Source organism: Conger conger, chromosome 16 (genome assembly GCF_963514075.1).
Source record: "Conger conger chromosome 16, fConCon1.1, whole genome shotgun sequence".
In the NCBI taxonomy this organism is placed as follows: domain Eukaryota; kingdom Metazoa; phylum Chordata; class Actinopteri; order Anguilliformes; family Congridae; genus Conger; species Conger conger.
Genome location: NC_083775.1, coordinates 28,375,241 through 28,396,010, shown reverse-complemented (window position 1 = coordinate 28,396,010; position 20,770 = coordinate 28,375,241). Strand labels below are relative to the sequence as shown.

Here is a 20,770-nt window from a genome sequence, read left to right as displayed (position 1 = left end):
AATAAGCAACTGGAATGAGTGTGCCGTTTAAAGGGAGAGTGTCTAGTCTTTATTAAGCTGCTTTCACGTGATCGGTGTCAAACTGTATGTTCAACGCACAGTACGGAGTTAACTACACATGAGAAGAATCGAGTGCCGCCAGTTGTTGATAACTTGTCATCATCCATCGAGGAAGCCGTTAGTTAATTAGTTAAACTAACAAGCGCCAACAATGTGATAGTAGTAGCTTATCTGCGGTTATTAAAGGCTAAATTGTGTAGCCTACTCTCTTTGTGAAAACAATAGTAGGCCTATTGAGTTTATCCCAAAATATCAAGAAACTAACTGGGCTAACTCAGTTAGCCATGTAGCTTACGTGAAACGGTGTTGCTATGTAGTGTATGCCTGCTTCATACAAAGCTGTGATGTGACTGGACATGCTAGGAAAGGTCAGCGTCAAACAAGTTCAAAGTTTAAAGAATTTGAACCATGATGGCGCTCGACTTTGCTTTATTTTGAGCTGTGCGCTACGCCAGGCCGTTGCTGCCAAGTCGGGTTTCAACGCTCCCTCCATAGGTATTTAATGGCTTGACGCTGATCATCTGCAAGCAGTGTTAGAGTTCACTGTATTACAGTTCACAGTAACGTAATGTGTCTGTGTGTAAAGCTTAAGGCCCTTTCATGATGAGGTTAATGACCTAAATGTTTATAAATGTCACAAGGGAACACGTCTTCTCTTTAAAGGTACAATAGGTACGATTTTTGTGTTAAAACATTGTTACATTGTCCTATCGTTGAAAAAGGCTCATTGACATGTTGACTCATCATCTGCCTGTGTTTATAGTCTTTAATTTGGGTTTCAAAATATACAGTTCATCGGCCGTGTCGCTACAAATTCTATCCCCCTTACAAAACGAATCCCCTCCGGGGTCACGTTTCCGGCTCCGTCTCTGCAATGACGTCAATCATATTTGTTTACCGCTGTGTGTAATAGGCTCTGCATCGGCTAGCTAGCGATGCTTTTGTAAATATGGAGTGCTTCATATGTAACATCCCGATTATTTATATACATTGAACCCCGATATAGGCCACATCTAACTAGCTAGATAGAAAGATCCCTAGCTAGCTAGGAATAAATAAACAAAACGGCTAACTTCTTCCTAGTTAGCGAGCGATCTATCCGTCTGGCTGTATCGCTAGCTAGATGCTTATTTTGCTAGCTAGGGAGCTAACTTTCACTAAGCCGTTTCACTAACTATTTAGCGGTACTGATATTAGTCCACCGAGAGATGAGCACTAGCTATCTCTATCGCTATCTTAAACTGTAGGGAAATTGGAAAATGTATATGTTTCGCTAACTTACATACACCGGACTAAATAAATGCTTATTGACAGTAATGACTAAGCGTATGCCGTGCACATAAAGACATGTTAGCCAGTTGACGCTACCGTATGTATCTTATAGATCGCATCATAGCAACCGACAGATAAAGCTTGGCAACCACGCTGTCGACTTGACGCATGAAGGGAACGTAGTTCCCGGAGGGGATAAGTTTTGTAAGGGGGATAGAATTTGTTGTGACAGTCGTCACTCTGTACCATAGACTGCTCTGTACCAAAACATTGGACAACTGCACAAGCTCATTGATTGAAAATTGGTTCTAATTTCGACAGCCAATGGCATGGGGGCTTATTCTGATTGTTCGCGGGTAGCTGCCCAAATTGCACTCGGCAAGCGATCAGTCGATCACTAAAACTTATCCAAGCGAAGACTGCATACCTAGTTATAAAACAATACCAGTTCGCTATCGGTAGCAACAAGCAAATGAGCCATAGTTAGCTTGACGAATTTACAAGTATCCACCTGAAGCAATACAAACATAGTAGCGAGCGTTGCGAACAACTATTGTACCCCTAATAGCTGATTTGCTTGTTGCTTCCGATAACTGGTATCGTTCTATAACTAGATATGTATTATTGGCTTGAATAATAACGAATAGTGTACAGCGATCGCTTGTCTGGAGTGCAATTTTGGCAGCTACATGCAAATACATTTGTTTTAAGTTACAGATGCATCGTCTGTGGTAGACAATTAGATCTTATTTATATCACCAGCTAGTTACATAGCCAAATACGTTGCTTGCTCATATTATAATATAGTTGGTTAGCTAAAGTGAAAACCTCAAAAAGACAAAAAATAGAAATAGTGTTGTGTTGCACACTAAAGTCTAAATTTCATAAAGTCACCTGTTCGGCGAACATTTTTTTACTAGAACACTACGAAAAGACGGCAGGCTCTGTCGCGTTTGTCACTGTCAGCTTTCCAAAACATGAAAAGGGTGTTTGTTGCTGCAATTCCTCTCTTGACCGTTAGGAAATTATCTATTGTACCTTTAACACTTAAAATGAACCTGTTAATCGTCTCAGGACCTGTGACTAATTAAAGCTAGTGGCGCACTTGCGGGTGATTGCAGGGTTGTGAAACATGCAGCTGTCCTTATAATAATAATTGAAAAAATAATAGAGCTGTTACTTCCTCTGGTGTTTTTTAACTTATTTGAAATCATTATATAAGGCAAAGAAATTACAACCTGCATCACACTCTGGTATTCAGTTCACTATTTAAAAGTTGAGTGTCTGTCGTCTGTATTAGAATTCACTGTTTAACGGGAGTGTCTGCGGTCTGTATTAGAAATCACTATTGAATGGGACAGTGTCTGCAGTCTATTGGCCATCATGCATTCCAGAGCTTTGGATCAATCTAAAAAGGTACATTGGCATTAAAGAGCCAGCCAGCCAGCTGTGTGCTGTAAGGAAAGATCAGTCACTGTGGGGAACAGTAGCTAAGGTCAGGAACCTCCAGGAGGAGGCATGGGGGGTTTGTGCTTCTAGTTAAACTGGCTCTGGATTACTGAAGAGGGAGAGAATTCTGTGCATTGAGCTCCGAGACGACGGGAGAGGCAGAGACCAGCCGGGCATACAGCATTGTGTGTGTGTGTGTGTGTGTGTGTGTGTGTACACATACATTTGTGAGAATACATTGCAGGACCAGTGTGTATGTTTGGTAGAATACGCTGTGGGCTGGTGTGTATGTGGATCTCTAGTACACACTGCTCCTGTTCACTGCACACTGTCACTGCACGCTGCATACTGCTTACTGTCCAATGGCAACCCGCTACACACTGTCCCAGAAGCAGGGCCGCTGTCCCATGAGTGTAGAGGGTGCGAGGGAGCCGGGTTTTTTTTGGGGAGGGGGGGGGTTGCCTAGCTGCCAGGCAGGACGGGGTCCGACACGTGCCTCTGGATCTCGGCCAGAGCGGGAGAGGTCTGCAGGTTTTCGGGGAGTGAGGGGAACCGTTGGCTGCTGCAGAGTCCGGGGGACCCTGTGGAGGAGGGGGCCTGGGCGGGGCTCAGGCCGGGGGGGGCGATGGCCTCCGTTTCGGGGGACATGGACATGGTGTTGTCTGAGGCCACGGTCAGGTGGACACCACTAGACAGAGAGTCCCGGGACTTGTGCTTGAATTGGTCAGAGCCTGGGCTCTAATGGAGGAAAAAGGCAGGTCAGCATTTCATAATCCCACATAAACTTTAGCACAGTGAATGTAGCTCATTATCCCACATGACCGCTAACACAGTCACTGCACCCCGTTATCTCACATAACCTCTAACACAGTCACTGTACCCCATAATCCCATATAACCTCGAATGTATAATGTATAACCTTGAGTCAACCTAGCTCATTATCTCATAAATCCTCAAACAGTTACTGTAGCCAAACTAAATTCACAACTATTCATCAATACCTGTGCTCTAAATGTAATATTTTTCAATATGTGCATACCGATGGTCATTGAACAACTATAAAACACAGGTCTGATAAGGTACAATTTACATAAAGCATCACTTATCCATAGCCATAAACATGAAGTCTAGTTCAAAGGCAAATATAGGCGAAGTCAATAAAGTTATGCCATGTCATGAGGTAGAAACGAGGCAAGAATTATGGAGCTACAAAGAACTACAAAATGAAGATGGAGAGACAAGTGCAAAATGAAAGTGACTCAGTGCCTGTGTTATAAATGCACTTCTTCATGTATTTTGGGCTGTGTCTGTGGTGAGTCCGTACCTGTATCGGGGAGGCCAGGCTGTTGATCTGTACGGGCGGAACAGGGTTCACACCGTGGAGTGCCTGCGCCCTGGCGCCACATGACACAGGGGGGTGCGGGGGGTGGCCTCCAGGGGACACGATGCTGTAGGCGGGAGGCACCGGGGCCATCTGGCTCTGGAGCAGCTGCAGGATCACCGTGATGTCGGCCGTCATCCGCGTCTCCAGGCTGGAGAGAGAGAGGGAGGGGAGGAGGGAAGAGGTTTACGCTAACAAGCTGTCACCTTCTTTGCTGGATGTGCGTTCAACAAGATGCCCTCCGTTTTCATGACTATACTAGGTGTCCATTTCATGTTTTCTTGCATGTCTGTACCAGATTGTGTTTGTATGTTAGCCCATTATAGACTAAGGTGCCCGATAGAAACCCCATAGAAAGGACTAGGAATCACAGTGCATTTCAACAATCATGTGTCTTGAAAAATGGTCATATCATCGAATACAATGTGTCGCATCTGTCTGTTAAGGGAGATCTAATGTGCAGGTCGCATCCACCCATAAGGGGTTAAATAATCACATTAATATGAAAACCTATCAAAAGAATCGATTGAATACATTAATTCTGCAGCTTTATCATAAACCATTTCCGGTGCTCCAAAACAGCTAAATTAATGTGTTCGATCATGTCCCTTGTGTCCTGTTTGACCAAAGCAATCTCTCTCTCAGTCTCCCTCCTGTTTGCCACATGCTCACCGGTTGAGCTGGGTCTGCAGCAGCTCCAGGCGGGACTCCAGTTCGCTGGGCCTGTCCTGGGGGCAGGGGGCCCGGAGCTGAGCCGCCCGCACCGGAGAGGGCCGCCGCTCGGGCCAGTACCCGTACAGGCCGGGCACGCCCAGAGGGGCTGTGGAGGAGAGGGCACAGGAGGGGTGAGCGTCCTGGGCCTGGGGACAGAGCTGCAGGCACCCGTCCCTCTCCGCTCTACCTGCATGTCCGTGACCTGGGTCCGGGGGTCCTCCCATCCCTGCGAGGGCGCTGTTGGGGGGCAGCAGGCTGACCACGGTGGGGGGTAGCAGGTCCCGCTTGCTCACCTCCTCCTCGCTGGACTGGGAGCAGGTGCTGGGGCTGCTGCACAGCTCATCCCAATGGCAGTGCGGCACCGCCCCCTGGTGGTTGGGTACCTGGTCAGGGTATGAGTCTTCCCTGTCCATCCCATCTGCACCAATCCACACATACAGTCATCTCATACAACTGATTCATAATACGCATATACTGAGACATCTTTTACACCTGATGAATATACAGTAAATCACAAATACCAATACATATACCAGGATTTGTCAACTATAAACAAATACTGACAGATCTTATAGAACAACTGATAAATAAACCACAAATCTTTTATACCCAATAAATATACAGGACATCACAAATACCGATACATATACCAGGATTTATAAACTACAAATACTGATGCATCTTATACAACAACTCGTATACAGTATAAACCACAAATACTGAGACATTTTTCAGAACTGGAAATATAAACTACAAATATGACAGCTAGCAGAAGGAGGCCGCAGCCCTCAAGCGCTCACCGGGCCGGTTGCGGCGGTGCAGGGAGTTTCTCCTCCGCCTGGGCCGGCGGTATCCGCAGTCAGAGTCCTCGCTGGAGAAGGGCTGCATAATCCGATCTGCCTGATGCACAGGAGCTTCAGTAACTCAGCCAGCCAGCATGTAGCAATGCGCTAGCATGCAGTACCGGCCGGAACATACCGGAGCATGCTGATGTGGTGAGTGCATCTGCTGTCCCCTACACCTGGGCCAAATGTGTATTTGAACTATTTGAAGTCTTTTGACACTCCAGCGAGAGAATAGACAAGGAAACACGCCACTAGCCAAAATGCACAATTGTATGACAAAAGCTTTGTTCTGAACGTTTGGTGAAACAATGGTTGGTGAGACAATGATACAGTCGGTTATCTCCAGGAATTTTTCCCTCTAAAACGGATTTACTAAGACCTTTTGGGTTTTGCATGTGATTCATGGTTTGGCACATGCTAAAGGGCAGACGCTGAGTATTTCTGGTCTGAAGTCGCCACAGCGATGGCACTCACATCTCGCAGGCTGAAGGTGATCTCCAGGTTGCTCCAGAAGTTGTCGGAGAAGTCGGGGTACATGTCCAGCACCTCCAGCAGGTCGTCCCTCAGGATTTTGTGCAGGTCGCAGTAGGTCAGCGCCCGTACGTCCGAGTTGGACTTTCCGGGCCTGGCGTAGAGACTAATGGGCTCCCCGAAGATGTCGTTCTTACCTGTGAACCGGAGATAGAAGAGAGGTAGGAAGGAGACAGCACCGTGAGGTAGAAAACAGCGGGTTAAATACTCACCATTCACATCTTCAGAAACTAAAATGAAAGATTACTTCACTTATGATGAAGGCAATCACTAGAAGGAGGTGCAGAACATCTCTTGCGCATAGAGGAGATACAACAGGTCGCAAACAGCCCAAGGCCCAAACACAACTCCTAAGTAGTACTGAAACAGCTTTCTGAAATGGATCACCTTTTTAGCTTTGAATTCCGCTCTGTCAAAATGCATAGGCTAGAGGCGACTCTCGGCAATCACTGGAATTATGTCAAGAAAGAGGGCGAGGAGCTCTTCCAGACCTCAAAATCCAGAATGGAGGAAGAGGGAGGATGAGATGATAGGTGTGGGTGGGGGGGGGATTGTGAGGATGAGGGTGAGCGGAGGGTCACCTACCTAAGATGGCCACCACCACGTCGTCGCGCAGAATTTCGATGGAGCCGCGGGAGATGAAGTACAGGGCGGTGAGCACGTCTCCATAGTGCACCAGGGTGTCTCCGGGGGGCGCGTGGGTGGTCTTAAAGCGCATGGCCAGGGCGCGCAGGCAGCCCTTGCTGGCTCCCCGGAAAGCCTTGCAGTGCTGCAGCAGGCTGCGGTTCAGGTGCAGGCAAATATCGGCCTGCAGGCACTCTGGGAACCCCTTCAGGACCTGCGCAGAGAGGGAACCACAAAAACCAAAAATAAGTGAATCTCAGCAGGTATATTAGTCATTTTAAGTGCAACGCAAACTTCAGCCCCTGGGGGAAATGTATTGTTTCTCTCAAGTGTTTACATACTGAAGCTAAAATTTAAGATGGTTACCGAAACCTGACACTTGTGCCAACGCCAATGCCAATTCTGCAAAAAAACAAGCACATTTTTTGCTTTTCACTCAAATTGGAATTTTGCATACTTGTGTACAATTGGTGCTCAGTAAGATCTATTGAAATGATGGCGTGTGCAAATCATTTTCATGCAAAGGTTTAATGATGAGAAGCATAATATAGTTTTGAATAGTTTTTCATTTTGCAAGCAATTTGTGGGTTAGAAAGAAAATGGTTAACCGGCTTTGTTTTTTGTTTTAGCTTTTGGAAAATGATGTGTAGGAAATGGATTCAAACATTTGGGAAAAACTCGTAGAGGTTCGGTGCGACATCCACATGTCATTCAGCATTTTTTTTTACGTTGTATCCATTTATACATCTGGATACATACAGAAGCAATTCAGATTAAGCACCCTTCTTAAGGATACTGAACCTGATGGCAGCATGCTTCATGGCAACTGAACAATTTTGACCTGCGACCATTCTGTTACAAGCCCACTTCCCTAAGCATTATGTTACAGGTAGGGTTGCCACCCATCCTGGATTCTCTGGGACTGTCCTGGATTTTTGTTGTCTGTCCTGGAAAAAATAATGAAAGAAAATGTCCCGGAATCTAAGTATTTTCGAGTGTTGCATACATTAGTATTGCTTAATGAAATGTAGATAGCGTATCCAGTGTTCATTCCTAAATGTAACAAATGGTGCAGAGACTTTATTAACCTTCACGAATTACACTGTTTATTTTTGTAATGAAAGAGGAATTGGCACCAAGCACAAGGTAGTTGCGCACCACATTCCTTCAGGCTCACACACCCTCGAGAGTGATTGACAATCCGTCTTACTCAGTTTGCCAGCTTTGTATGAGTCCAGGACTGAGGTGGCAACCCTAGTTACAGCACCGCCTGGTTACATTGCGTAACTGGGAAACGGTCGGGTCGTAGCAGTCTGTGGAACCACGGCGGAGCGTTCGCGGGGTTCCGTGCCGAGCGGTGGCCGAGCTGTAACCCCCGGGTCGGTCGATACGCGGAGCCGGTCTGTGACGGGCGGGCGCTCATGGGATTGACAGGTGGTGTCTGCGCGCGGATACACACAGCTCCATTAGCCCTCCGGAGACCCCGGTGCACGGCTCGCTGGGATGCTTCTTATCGGGTGTATTGACGCATGGCTGGCGAAAGCTTCTGAGGTTTATACCACACATGTCAATGTTGCATTTTTTTTCATGCAGAATTTGTTTTCTTTATGGCTTTATATGGATTGGTTTAACTGTAATCTACAGTTTCCCAGTTTAGTTTAAAGTGTAGCAGTCCAACATTTGGATAAGAATCGGTGTGTACATGCGTGATCACTAAAATAAATAAATATATATATGAATAAGTAGGTGTACTAAAGTAAAAATGTTGATATTGAGAAATATTTCAGGCTCTTTTCAAACACAATATTGCTCTTATTTTGAAGATATCAAATCCATGGGTGGTGCATTTAAATGTTCCGAATAAAGTGCTTGGTGAAAACTTTATTTGGAACATTTAAATGCACCACCCATGGATTTCTTCCATTTCTCAATGTCAACACACGGCCCATAGAGTCTGGCATGTAGAAGTGTTGATACTCCGGGAATGGGTGAGAGAATGAAATAGACCCTTCCTGTGGGTTTGTGCTGTCAAATACTGATTTGCATAATTGACATTTAGATTTACAGTGAAATGGAGATATGTGAGACCCAGAGCTAACTGTGTTCATGTCGATGCCACTGGAGTGTGTTTCCTGTGGGCTGGTTCAGACCTGGGTCAAATACATAATTGTTTTGCATTCAAATACTTCTCTACACTCTACTGAGTTTGCCTGGTGTATTGGAAGCTATGATATACTCTCAAAAACGGCAAACCCCACCTTCTGGTCCTCTTAGTTGGCTCAGTATTTTTGAGCAATCAAGCGCAAAAAAGCATTGGAATGCAAAACAATTACAAATTTGACCCAGGACTGTGGCCTGGTATAAGTGACCATATTTTTGTGGTACAGGTGTGTGGATTGGTACAGGTGAGTGTGTTCCTGTGATTCAGGTGTGTGGGTTATGCCTATGCAAAGCACGTTGAATTATCTTTGTATATGAAATGTGCTATATCAATGAACTTGTTTTGCCTGGCCTTGGGTTGGTACAGGTGTGTGGCTTGGTACAGGCAGCATTCAAGACAGCAAATGGTAGCAAAGTTTTTCCAATGTTCGCCAACATATTCAAAGTTTTCTCCGAAGATGTTAGGTCACATTAGCTAACAGTGTGAACAGTTGCGTGGGGAACAAAAATGGCTGCTAATGGGGAAAACGCAGACCAAAAGTTGGCTTTGTTTTTGGCTGTAACACTTTAATCAATGCAATATTTGTTCTTAACTTTAATAATAAATCACTGTTAAGCAAAGAATCTGCTAGCTGACTTTGACTTTGCTAGCTTTGACTTTTCAGTCGAATCCATTTTTATTAAAAAAGTATTGGCAAACTAAATGGAATGTTCACTTAAATTATAGTGTTTCCTGCAAACATGCAACGAACATTCGCTCTCTGGAACGCACGTCAGGTATGTGACTTGGTACAGGCATGTGGGTCGGTACAGACGTGTGGGTCGGTACAGGCGGGAAGGTACAGGTGTGTGGGACAGTACAGGCAGGACAGTACAGGTGTGTGGGACGGTATGTGCGGGTCGATACAGACGGGTCGGTCCAGGTGGGACAGTACAGGCGGGTCGGTACAGACGGGCCAGTACAGGCAGGACGGTACAGGTGTGTGGGACGGTATGGGCGGGTGGATACAGGCGGGTCGGTCCAGGTGTGTGGGATGGTACAGGCAGGACGGTATGGGCGGGTCGATACAGGCGGGTCGGTCCAGATGGGACGGTACAGGCGGGTCGGTACAGACGGACCAGTACAGGCGTGCGGGTCAGTACAGGCGTGTGGGTCAGTGCAGGCGAGCTCACTGCGTTCATGTCAATGCCGTTGGTGTAGGACCAGGCGTGCTGGAAGTACTCCTCCAAGCGCTGACGCAGGCTCCCGGGGATCTGGTGGAAGCGGATGAACTCTTTGACTCGGAGCATCTGGGTGTGGTAGCGCGCCGTGCCCGAGTACAGCCGCTGGATGATGGCCGACACGTTCCCGAAGATGCTGGCGTACATGAGGGCTGGGGAGGACAGAGGAGTCAGCGTCAGAATGCGAAGTCGAAGCGACACAAAAAAGCACACAGTGACAAGCGTATGGATGCACAGTAACAGGAAGAGGTGAAACTGGTGTGACAGGAAGTGGTGAGACAGGTGTGACAGGAAGTGGTAGACCTTGCGAGAGTGGCCCTGGCAGGGAGGGGGCGGTAGGAGGACTCACAGCCGATAAGCATGACGCAGATGGAGAAGATCTTCTCGGGGTTGGTGTTGGGCGACACGTTGCCGAAGCCCACGCTGGTCAAGCTGCTGAAGGTGAAGTAGAGGGCCGTGACGTACGTGTCCTTGACCGACGGCCCAGAGGCCATGTCGCTGTCGTTGTAGCTCTTGCCGATCTGGTCGGCCAGGTTGTCCAACCAGCCGATCTTCATGCCGCCCAGGCCGGAGGACCCAGAGCGCTCCACGTTCCCGATGGCGTACCAGATGCAGGCCAGCCAGTGGGCGATGAGCGCGAATGTGCACATGAGCAGGAAGAGCACCGCCGCCCCGTATTCAGAGTAGCGGTCCAGCTTCCGGGCCACACGCACCAATCGCAGCAACCGGGCGGTCTTCAGCAGCCCAATCAGGGTGGTTGTCTGGGGCTGGGGGAGGGGAAAGGGGGGGGTTGATAAATGGGTAAAAAGTGTAAGTATAAAGACAAACGATTTGTTGAGATTTGTACATATAGACTGGGGAAAATGTAGATGGATAGGTATAGTAGGGTAGTGAGGTTAGGTTTAGAATAGGAAAAGGACTATGATGAAAGACAGATTTGAACATGTCAATGTTTTGATCAAGTGATCAAAAGACCTTATGCTGATCATCTGATTATCTGATCAACTCAAAAAAGACAAAAACTATCCAAAGACCCCAGAGTGGCTGGAAAATAGAGGATTTCTAACCGGATTTTACACCAGTACATCCCATAATCTCAGGGAGAGAAAGGAGTCAACAACCTGCTGATTCACTTACTACTGACATGCTTCTACTGGACACTGTTACCTCTACAGCAGGGGTGTACAACTCTAGTCCTCGAGGGCAGGTCTGTGTATTGTTTTTTGTTTCAACCAGTTTTTAATTTTCTGACAGCTCTATAAATTACCCTGGTTCAAGCCTGTACTTGAGCACAGTGAAATCATTAGGATAAACCTGCAGTCTGCAGCTGGAGCCAGTACATACACATGTCAGATAAGATATAATTGAGTCAATTAAATAATTAAGACCAGAAGATGGCACAAAATCCTGAAACGGATCGGCCCTTGTTCTGCCCCCCTGCTGGATAGGAACAATATTGTGCCAATAGCATCTCCAGCATCTACCCCATCTACAATCTATTGTATCTACAGCTTAGAAAACATCTACAGTCTCTATAGCAGGGGTATTCCATTACAATGTGTGATGGTCCACACACCCAAATGCTATAGATGTAGATGATATAGTGTCTATATGATATAGTGTCTATATCATCTACAGCACCCAGATCCTCTACAGTATATATGGCCTCAGTAGCATCTACACCATCTACAGTACCTACGTGGCCTACAGCAAGGGTGCTCAACTAAACTTTGTGATGGTCCACTCACCCAAATTTCCAACATGTCAAAGGTCCGGATGAATGGTCCATTTATCATGCCATACAAACAAACGAAAACACTCCTGAAAATTCCTGAACTATGCACAATGGAAAAAGTGGCTTTTTGGAAGTTGTGGAAGACCTTGCGAATGCTTTTAAGCACAGCCATTGGACAGTTTAAGGCAGCATCACACAACTCCATGTATTGCGGACCACAGTGTCTGCAGGCAGTTGCTTCAACCGTGCGCTACACCACCAAATTTCACTAATTCGCTTATTATCTGAACCAAGCAGGTAAAGTAATGTGTGGAATCAGGTGGTGTAGCGCACAGTCAGAGTGAATACCTGCAGACACTGTGGATTTGAGTAGCACTGGTCTAAAGCATCTACAGCACCCATCAGCCCTCTGTACTTTCACACCACTGCTGGAAATGTGCAAACAAATGAGCATGGTTCAGTGGTGTCCGCCCAGAGCAAGGCCATTAATTGATTGGCAAGTGGAACGATTTTTGTTTTATGGTAATTGTGCAAGGGAAATCTATTATTTGGGTCCTAGAGTGAACTCAGTCAACATGCAAGAAGGCCACATCCTCGACCGGCAGCCCTACTATTATGTAGCTTTTGCTCTGTGCCTGTGTTGGGTAAGATTTTAATATTAGAGTGTCTGTAGAAGTAGTCTAACTAACATCACACAGCCCTGGATAGAAAACCTTGGGCACTATACAAATAAAAGTTATCATTAGATTATCATGTATGTCTAAAACTTTGCATTTGTATCATTGAAGTCCAGAGGTCCAAGTTTTGCCTGTGATTCTTACATCTATCAACTGGTTTCATCAGCTGATTTCGCGAATTAGTTCTACCTCCTGGTGGAAGAATTGTGTTCATGAGCAAATCCAGGTGGTTGGAAAAAAATACTGGGGAAGACTTTTACTTTTTCCACCTCTGATTCACTGTTCTTTTTCTCAGCAGAGTCCCTGATGTTATCTGTCTGGACTTCCTAACCCTAATACCCACTTCTTCCTCTGTTGGAGCTTTCCCCTGAGCCCAGCTATCAAGTGGAAGGTTTTTTCATCAATATAGTAAATGTCCCTTTCTCTGAAGGACACTTACTTTTACCTCGTAAATGAGTACGCTTCAGAAAGATTTAGCGCCTTGCAGATTGTGATTGTGTGTGTCGAGAAGACTGTTCCGTGTCGTACCTCGTCGGAGCCCGAGCGGAAGATGAGCAGGTCGAAGGGGACGGCGGCGACGATGTCGATGAGGAACCAGCCCTTGAAGTAGTGCTGCGCGATGCGGCCGGGGTGGCTCACCACCTCGTCGTTGCTGTTGACGTAGGTGGTGCGGAAGTTGATGAGGATGTCGATGATGAACATGACGTCCACCACCAGGTCCACCACGTTGAGCGGGTTGCAGGTGTAGCCGCAGGTGCGCCGCCGCTCGTCCTCTTCCTCGTTCAGGAGGAAGGCGGCCGAGTAGGGCGTGAACACGGCCGTGTAGAGGACCAGCAGCAGGATGATCCAGTCCCACACCGCCTTGAAGGGGCTGTAGTGCAGGATGGTCCACTTGTGGATGCGGGGAGCCTGCAGCTTGTACTCGGGAAGCACATCCGCCCCCAGGGACAGCACCTGGGGGGAGAGAGGTGGGGTTCAATGTTAGAAAGCTGTGGGGCCCGCCTTTAAATACATTTAAAAGCCTTACAAGCCTGTTCAGAAGCTAGGCAGGCTCACGGCTCAGGGATGCTCTCCTTCATTTCATTTGTTGTTAATCATGTAGCAAATGCTGCTATCCGGAACCCCATTGTTTGTGCAACCATTCAAAAATTGGGACTATAACACAGTCATGTCGTAGTATGACACACTTCTGAAATTACTGTGACATTTTCTCTATGCGGGCAGCACGGATGCGGCAGCACCTCGCCTCACAGGAAGGAGGTCCTGGGTTCGAATCCCCGTCGGCTGGGGCCTCTCTGTACGGAGTTTGCATGTTCTCCCCGTGTCTGCGTGGGTTTCCTCCGGGTACTCCGGTTTCCTCCCACAGTCCAAAGACATGCACGTGCTGATTGGAGAGTCTAAATTGCCCGTAGGTATGAGTGTGTGAGTGAATGGTGTGTGTGCCCTGCGATGGACTGGCGACCTATCCAGGGTGCATTCCTGCCTTTTGCCCAATGTATGCTGGGATAGGCTCCAGTGACCCTGATCAGGATAAGCGGGTTCAGATAATGGATGGATGGATGGATGGGTGGATGAATGGATTTTCTCTATGCCTCACTGTAAGCAGTAGACTCTTTTCTTTCAGTCAGGAAAGACGGGAGGCATGCCTTTGTGGAAAAAGCAGTCAAGAGAACATAAATGAGAGGTGTGTGCAGAACCTGGAGGGGACTATCAATTATTGTGATGATATGGCCACCTGACAGCCTGGGGCTTCAGAGTGAAGGCCACCTCCCTTTTGTACATCTGGATACATTGCTACATTCGACCTGGTTGCAGGCTCAGAAACGGCAAACGAGAAAGGCAGGCTTCGATGATGAGCTTCCTGCTTAGAAGCAATTTAAAGGCAATTTGAGCTAAATAATCCCATCACCCATGACAATGCAAACCATCATGATGCATTGTAGGAAATAACAATGCCAGACCTGATATGAGTCAGGCCTGTAGAGTGTGGCACTTTATTCATCATTTACACTGGGTCTGAGCTTTAGAATAAGACATGCAGAGCACAGAGATGACAGCTAGGGCAAGGGGAAGGGGGGATACAGCATCTCTCTCATTCACATAGTCACATTTGTGGGCCTCCATTACATTACTGTCTATGGCCGCTGAGTGGCTCATCTGGTTAAGGCTCCATTCAGGCATATGGAAAGGATTGGATCAGTGGCTTTATTGCTGATGGGGATCACCACCTGAATGACCACTAAGAATGACCAGAAGTACCAGGACATCTGGTTGTCTCCGCTAGGAAGCTGAGGCTTGGTTGTAGGTAGATGTCCAGCAGGGCAATGACCTCAAAATACATCAAAATCCATACAGAAAAGGCCCCGCCTCGGTCCTGCCAGACCTGAGTATGTAGGAGTGGTATAATTGTGCTGCCGCTCTGAGGGTGGTGGGAGGTACTCGGCGGGTGAGGTTTGTTACATGCAAGTGTCCCTGATTGCCCCGGAATCACGGTCCAAGGCTTGAGATTGCCTCCTCATCGCACTTGTCCCTGTGTTCGATTTGCACTTCATTGTATGTCACTCTGGATAAGAGCGTCTGCTAAATGCCTGTAATGTAATGTAATGTAATGTAATGAGATGATGCAGCTTGAAGAAGGCGTTTCGATCTCTTTCCAGCCACCGGGGGGCAGGGTTGTAGCAGTGTTTCTTCAATATACATGGGTGATTGAAATAAACAGGCCACCAAATTGGCCACCAGAATTCTGAGAAAAAAAGTCACACTGAAATAGTTAAGTGAAAACAACATGTTCTGCAATGGTCAACTCAGTCTCCAGACTTAAATCCCAGCAAAAACCTGAGGGCTGAACTGAAGATGGGGGTCCATAAGTGCAAACCCAAGAATATGAATGATTTTGAAAAGTTCTGCATGGATACCTCTAAACGTGTTCTTTAACCTTATCTCAAAGCACACTACACATTTTGGAAAATAAAGCATATGCCAATAACTTATTTAATTGTTTAGGTTACAGTATGTGTACATATTTATCAAGGGTGCCAATAATTATTGAGCCCATTGTATGTCAGAGTAAATACCCATTAGAAGCACCATGTAGGATAGTAGTAGGATGTGTCAAAGTAAAAGCCCTCTAGTAGTAGGATGAGTTAGAGTTAAAGCAGTATATTAAAAGGATGTGTCAAGGTAAAAACCCTATAGTAGTAGGATGTATCAAATTAAAAGATGTATATTAGTAGGATGTGTCAAAGCATAAGCCCTCTAGTAGTAAGATGTGTCAAAGCAAAAGCCATATAGTAGTAAGATGTGTTAGAGATAAAGCCTTATATTAGCAGGATGTGTGAGAGATAAAACCCTATAATAGTAGGATGTATCAAAGTAAAAGCTCTCTAGTAGTAGGTTGTGTCAAAGTAAAAGCCCTATAGTAGTAGGATGTGTCAAAGTGGAAGCCCTCTAGGAGTAGGATGTGTCAGAGTTAAAGCCCTATATTAATAGGATGTGTAAAAAATCCTATAGTAGTAGGATGTATCAAAGTAAAAGCCCTATAGTAGTAGGACGTGTCAGAGTTAAAGCCCTATATTAGTAGGATGTGCCAAAGCAAAAGCCCTATAGTTGCAGGATGTGTCAGGGTAAGAGAAGTGAACCATAGGAGAACTTCAGACAGGATTATGTCCAGACCAGTGATTCAAGCAATGAGCTCAGCCAGGTGTTCCATTGACAGAAAAGCTAAAAATCCAGCAGAAAAGCGGTGCTTAGCCCTGCTGGCTGTGGTCCGATGCACACCAGCTCACATGCAGCTCCTGTAAACGCTGATGCACTCTGCAGCGCCTCAGCCACATTACCATGGCTGCAGTCACTACAGCGTCATCCACACAAACGGCGTCTATCGAGCCCAGAATTTTCCATGAATTGTCCTCATGTCCTGATTTTCAAATCAATCAGTGTCCATTGACAGAGTAATTCCGTGTGCCGAGGGTGGGGGTTTGTGAGCGCGTAGGCATCTGTCTGGTGAGAAAGAGGGCGATTTTTGTAGCACCCCTCTTCTATCAAGAAGAACACAGCAATGTTGCTGCTGTGCATTGTATAGATATTCAAAGTAAAATAATTTTGATGTAATTATGAAAAAAGATCTAATGTCACTTTGAATATCTGTGACATTAACTGCAACATAATTTACCCCCCCAAAAAAATCTGTATATTATTTCTATTAACAGAAAAAAGAAGCATGTTGCTGAGAATGGGATACCAACAGAAAGTGATAGACAGAGGGAAATGAAAGGAAAGACACAAACCTTTAAATGTACATCACGCCTAAAATCCCTGCTGTACCTCCATTTACGACACAAATGAACCTATATCACCAATATCATATAACTACAGCCTCCATACTCCACAGCATTAAAATGGTATTCCTTCTTAGTAGCCATGTTTAGCAGCATTAGCGGTATGTGTCGGTCATGTACACATACCGCGCATGACTGAAGCAGTGGTACAGCAGCAGTCAGAGATGACAAATTCACGAGACAAAATAAGGGGGAAACAGATTCAAATTATAGAAATATTAATATAATGTGTCTAATAGCTTATATAATGGGTAAGCCATCATCAACCAGGTGCTGTTTTTCAGTAGGTATGCTTTCTCTCTTAGTGAAGATGGTTTAACTGAAAGCATTATGCTGCACATTTTAAACCTGTGACCAGCCATCAAGATAGATTAAAAAATAATGCTGGAAAAGCACATTGTCTACTGCAGGTGTAATGTTAATGGCAGCAGTAGCTGTAATGGTAGCCGCGGTAGTAGCCATAGTTGTAGTGGTAGCAGTAGCCGAAAACTGTAGTGATAGCAGTAGTCGTGTCCATAGTATCCATGGATATCCATGTAGTGGTAGCAGTATCTGTAGTAGTAGCCACAGTGGTAGCTTTAGCCATAGGTTTTGCCATACTGACCGGAACCACGATGAGAGCCTCCATGTCCAGGTGTTCTATTGTGCCTTGCTCCCTCCCACAACAGCCCAGCCTTTCCTTCAGCACACCCAGAACACTGTCCTCCTTCTGGAGCAGAAACCTCTCCCACTCCATCCCTGCCTGGTCTCTGCGCTGGATGGTAGTGCTCTAGGGATGCGATGTGGCAGTCTGTCCTTCTTGCCTTTCTCTGAGCCTAGGGCCCTTTTATAGACCATTAACTCACCAGGTAGAACATGTGACCCCTTCTCTGCCAATAGTGAATTGGGTTAATAATGTTCAGATTAACTAAGGGAGACTGAGGGAGAGAACATCAATGAGCATCAATGAGGCTGAATCTACACCATTTCCATTAGTACACAAAAGGGGGAAAGCCATTGGATTTTAGCAGAGACACAAGCTGAAAAAGACAATGCTTTGAGTTTGCTGACACACTATGTCTGCATTTAAGGTTCTGACAGTGCTCACTCTGCCATAATGCGCTGGTTCAAAGTAATGCCAATCAACTGCTTCAGAATCACACATGCCTGCTTCAGAATCATATGCACCTGCTTCAGAATCATTCATACCTGCTTCAGAATCATTCACAGCAGCTTCAGAATCATACACACCAGCTTCAGAATGATAAATGTTTGGCATTTATATAGCACCTTTATCCAAAGAGCTGTACAATTTATGCTTCTCATTCACCCATTCACACACACACACACACACACACACACACACACACACTGTAAATACATGGAAACCTTATTGCGTGGCCAAGTAGCCAAAATTGAGTTAATTTTTAATTATTTAATTATTTACATTTACATTGATTTACTTTTTATTAAATTCGTAGGCTGGAATGCCTTGCGGCAACAATTGTGTTTGAATGTATACTGCTTTAGCCTTTGGCAAGCTACTTAGAAGCGGGCGGCAAGCGACTGGTAGCTTGAGAGCAACATGTTGGAGACCCATGGTGTAGGACAACGACTTTTCATTGGCAACAGTATTAAACCAACCAACAATATAAAATATTAAGAAGAGCTTTTATTTCATTGAGTTAAATCGAAACAATGTCTTCTAGTGCTCATGGACTGATAGCCCTACTTGTAGGCAATATTACCCCGGCTTGTATTTGGGGGCCGGCTTTTATTTGTCTGAATCGGCCACGCCCCCGGCTATTATCCGAGGCCCGGCTTCAAATAGAATCCCGGACACAATTTGAGGATTTACTGTATGTTCTTTCCTGACCTCACACTGTCCTCGCTGAGGGAAACTTCTCACATCTGTAATAGGTTTTTCATCCTGCCTCCAGGCTACAGGCAGTAACAGAGTGATCATTGTGATCTCTGGCTCCCTCTGCAGGATGCTCTGAGAATGCACCTTCAATCTGCGCAGGCAACACAAGGGAAACCCATTATATATACACACTTCCATACACACCCACTTACATATGCACACATGCACACCTGCACACACACACAGACAACTATGTTATAGTACATTCAATAGATATTGATATTGAAGATATTCTTACCCAGAGCAGCTCACAATGGTGGAGCACACAATATTCACAGACCAGTGGGCGCACATGAAACATCAATAAAGCTCTAATGCAAAATAACTATGCTAACCAAGAACCAAAGTACAAATCATTAATACATAAAGGTTATATCTATAACAAGCTCTAAATATAAATGCATAACCCCCTTACCATATACCACTATAACCTGAATTAATACAAAAATAGGGTATGCTGGTGGGCGGGCAAGATGGAGTCTAAAATAGTGGCTCTGGAAGATGGCCAATGATTCTGGTGTCCTGAGCACAGAGGGAAATTGATTCCTCCCCCGGAGGGGTCAGAAGGGCTAGGCATCGTGATTGGGTGAAGCAGCAAACCCAGTCACTCTGAGATCGTGAGGTGATATCTGGCCAGTGTGTGAGGTTTGTAGATTGACAACAGCTATGGGAATGAACCTGTTCGATTTGCTCCCCTCTAGTCTAGTGCCAAGGTCTTAGACGTGATGTGAGCTGAAACAGGCAGCCAGTGAAGGGAAATGAGGGGGAGTGTGACACAGGCACGCCAGGGAAGATTGTAGACAAATGCAAGCTGCTTTCTGAATCAGCTGCAGGGACTTAGTGGCACGGGCAGTGAATCTCTCTCTCTCTCTGTCTCTCTCTTTCTCTCTGTCTCTCTCTCTCTCTCTCTCTCTCTCTCTCTTTCTTTCTCTCTCACATACACACACAAACATAAATGAGTTTAACAATCAGGAGATCAGAATGAGCTCAAAGTTGTTTCAGACTGATACCTCTTAACTAAAACATCCTGTATAATATACTCAGATGCACTGCTAACACATACTCTATAGGCCACCGATTATATACATGGATGCTAAGAGAGTGCTAAGAGAGTGTAAAACGGCAACAAATTCAGCTTTATAATGTATCCCACAAGAATTGCATAGGTATTTTAATACTAATATATCAATATATGAATATGCCAAACAAATTGTAACATCTGTGACAAACAAAACAAATAGAATTTTCTTCACACAGTGCATTAAATCTAACATTATCTGTCAGGGACCTCAAGCTAAATGTTGTTATGGTTTCCTTTCAAGCCACAATTTAGGCCTTGAACACAAGGTGTGTGGACTTTTGGAAATCAGTGCAAAACCAGCAGAATGGGATCCTCCAAGACTAGTGTTAATGTTCCCAGATCTCTGCTCATGGCATTCTATTTTGTAGAAGTTGTCCGGCTATATGTTCTAAGACAATCCACTGCCTTGAGAAACAACCTTAGCAACGACGGTGATATAACAACAGCAGAGAACCCAAAATCACAGCACCAAATCACTTCTCTGTCATTGTAGCATAGCGACCTCAGTGCAGCTATGTCCTGTGGTAGGGGGGGGGGGCATGCAGGTGTGGACAGGTGAGACGGGAGAGGCAGAAACAGAAAGGATAATAAATACTCACAGGTTTCAGTTTCTGTCTGAAGCTCATGGTGAGATGTGACCCTGAGGGAGAGTGGGAGAGCACTGACCGAGGGAGAGAGATCACGCTTGTAAACTCCGCCCTCTTTCTCCCCATCTACCGAGCGCCTGCATACACACACACACACCACAGCACGCATGCTAAGCCCGACACGCATACACAC

General features: G+C 45.8%; 1 protein-coding gene across 1 annotated transcript in view; it reads right to left on the bottom strand.

Moving 5' to 3' along the window:
- Nucleotides 1-3,243: 3,243 nt before the first annotated feature.
- LOC133114589 (potassium voltage-gated channel subfamily H member 6-like) overlaps nucleotides 3,244-20,770 on the bottom strand; it is a 37,967-nt gene continuing 20,440 nt past the window's right edge. Inside the window, exons 7-16 of the mRNA XM_061224109.1 lie at nucleotides 13,198-13,623; nucleotides 10,607-11,024; nucleotides 10,210-10,409; nucleotides 6,838-7,090; nucleotides 6,196-6,389; nucleotides 5,677-5,776; nucleotides 5,064-5,294; nucleotides 4,835-4,982; nucleotides 4,106-4,313; nucleotides 3,244-3,519 (exon numbers count right to left, since the gene is read on the bottom strand). Of these exons, the coding sequence (XP_061080093.1) occupies nucleotides 3,244-3,519; nucleotides 4,106-4,313; nucleotides 4,835-4,982; nucleotides 5,064-5,294; nucleotides 5,677-5,776; nucleotides 6,196-6,389; nucleotides 6,838-7,090; nucleotides 10,210-10,409; nucleotides 10,607-11,024; nucleotides 13,198-13,623 (2,454 nt within the window). The remainder of the gene's footprint in view (nucleotides 3,520-4,105; nucleotides 4,314-4,834; nucleotides 4,983-5,063; nucleotides 5,295-5,676; nucleotides 5,777-6,195; nucleotides 6,390-6,837; nucleotides 7,091-10,209; nucleotides 10,410-10,606; nucleotides 11,025-13,197; nucleotides 13,624-20,770) is intronic.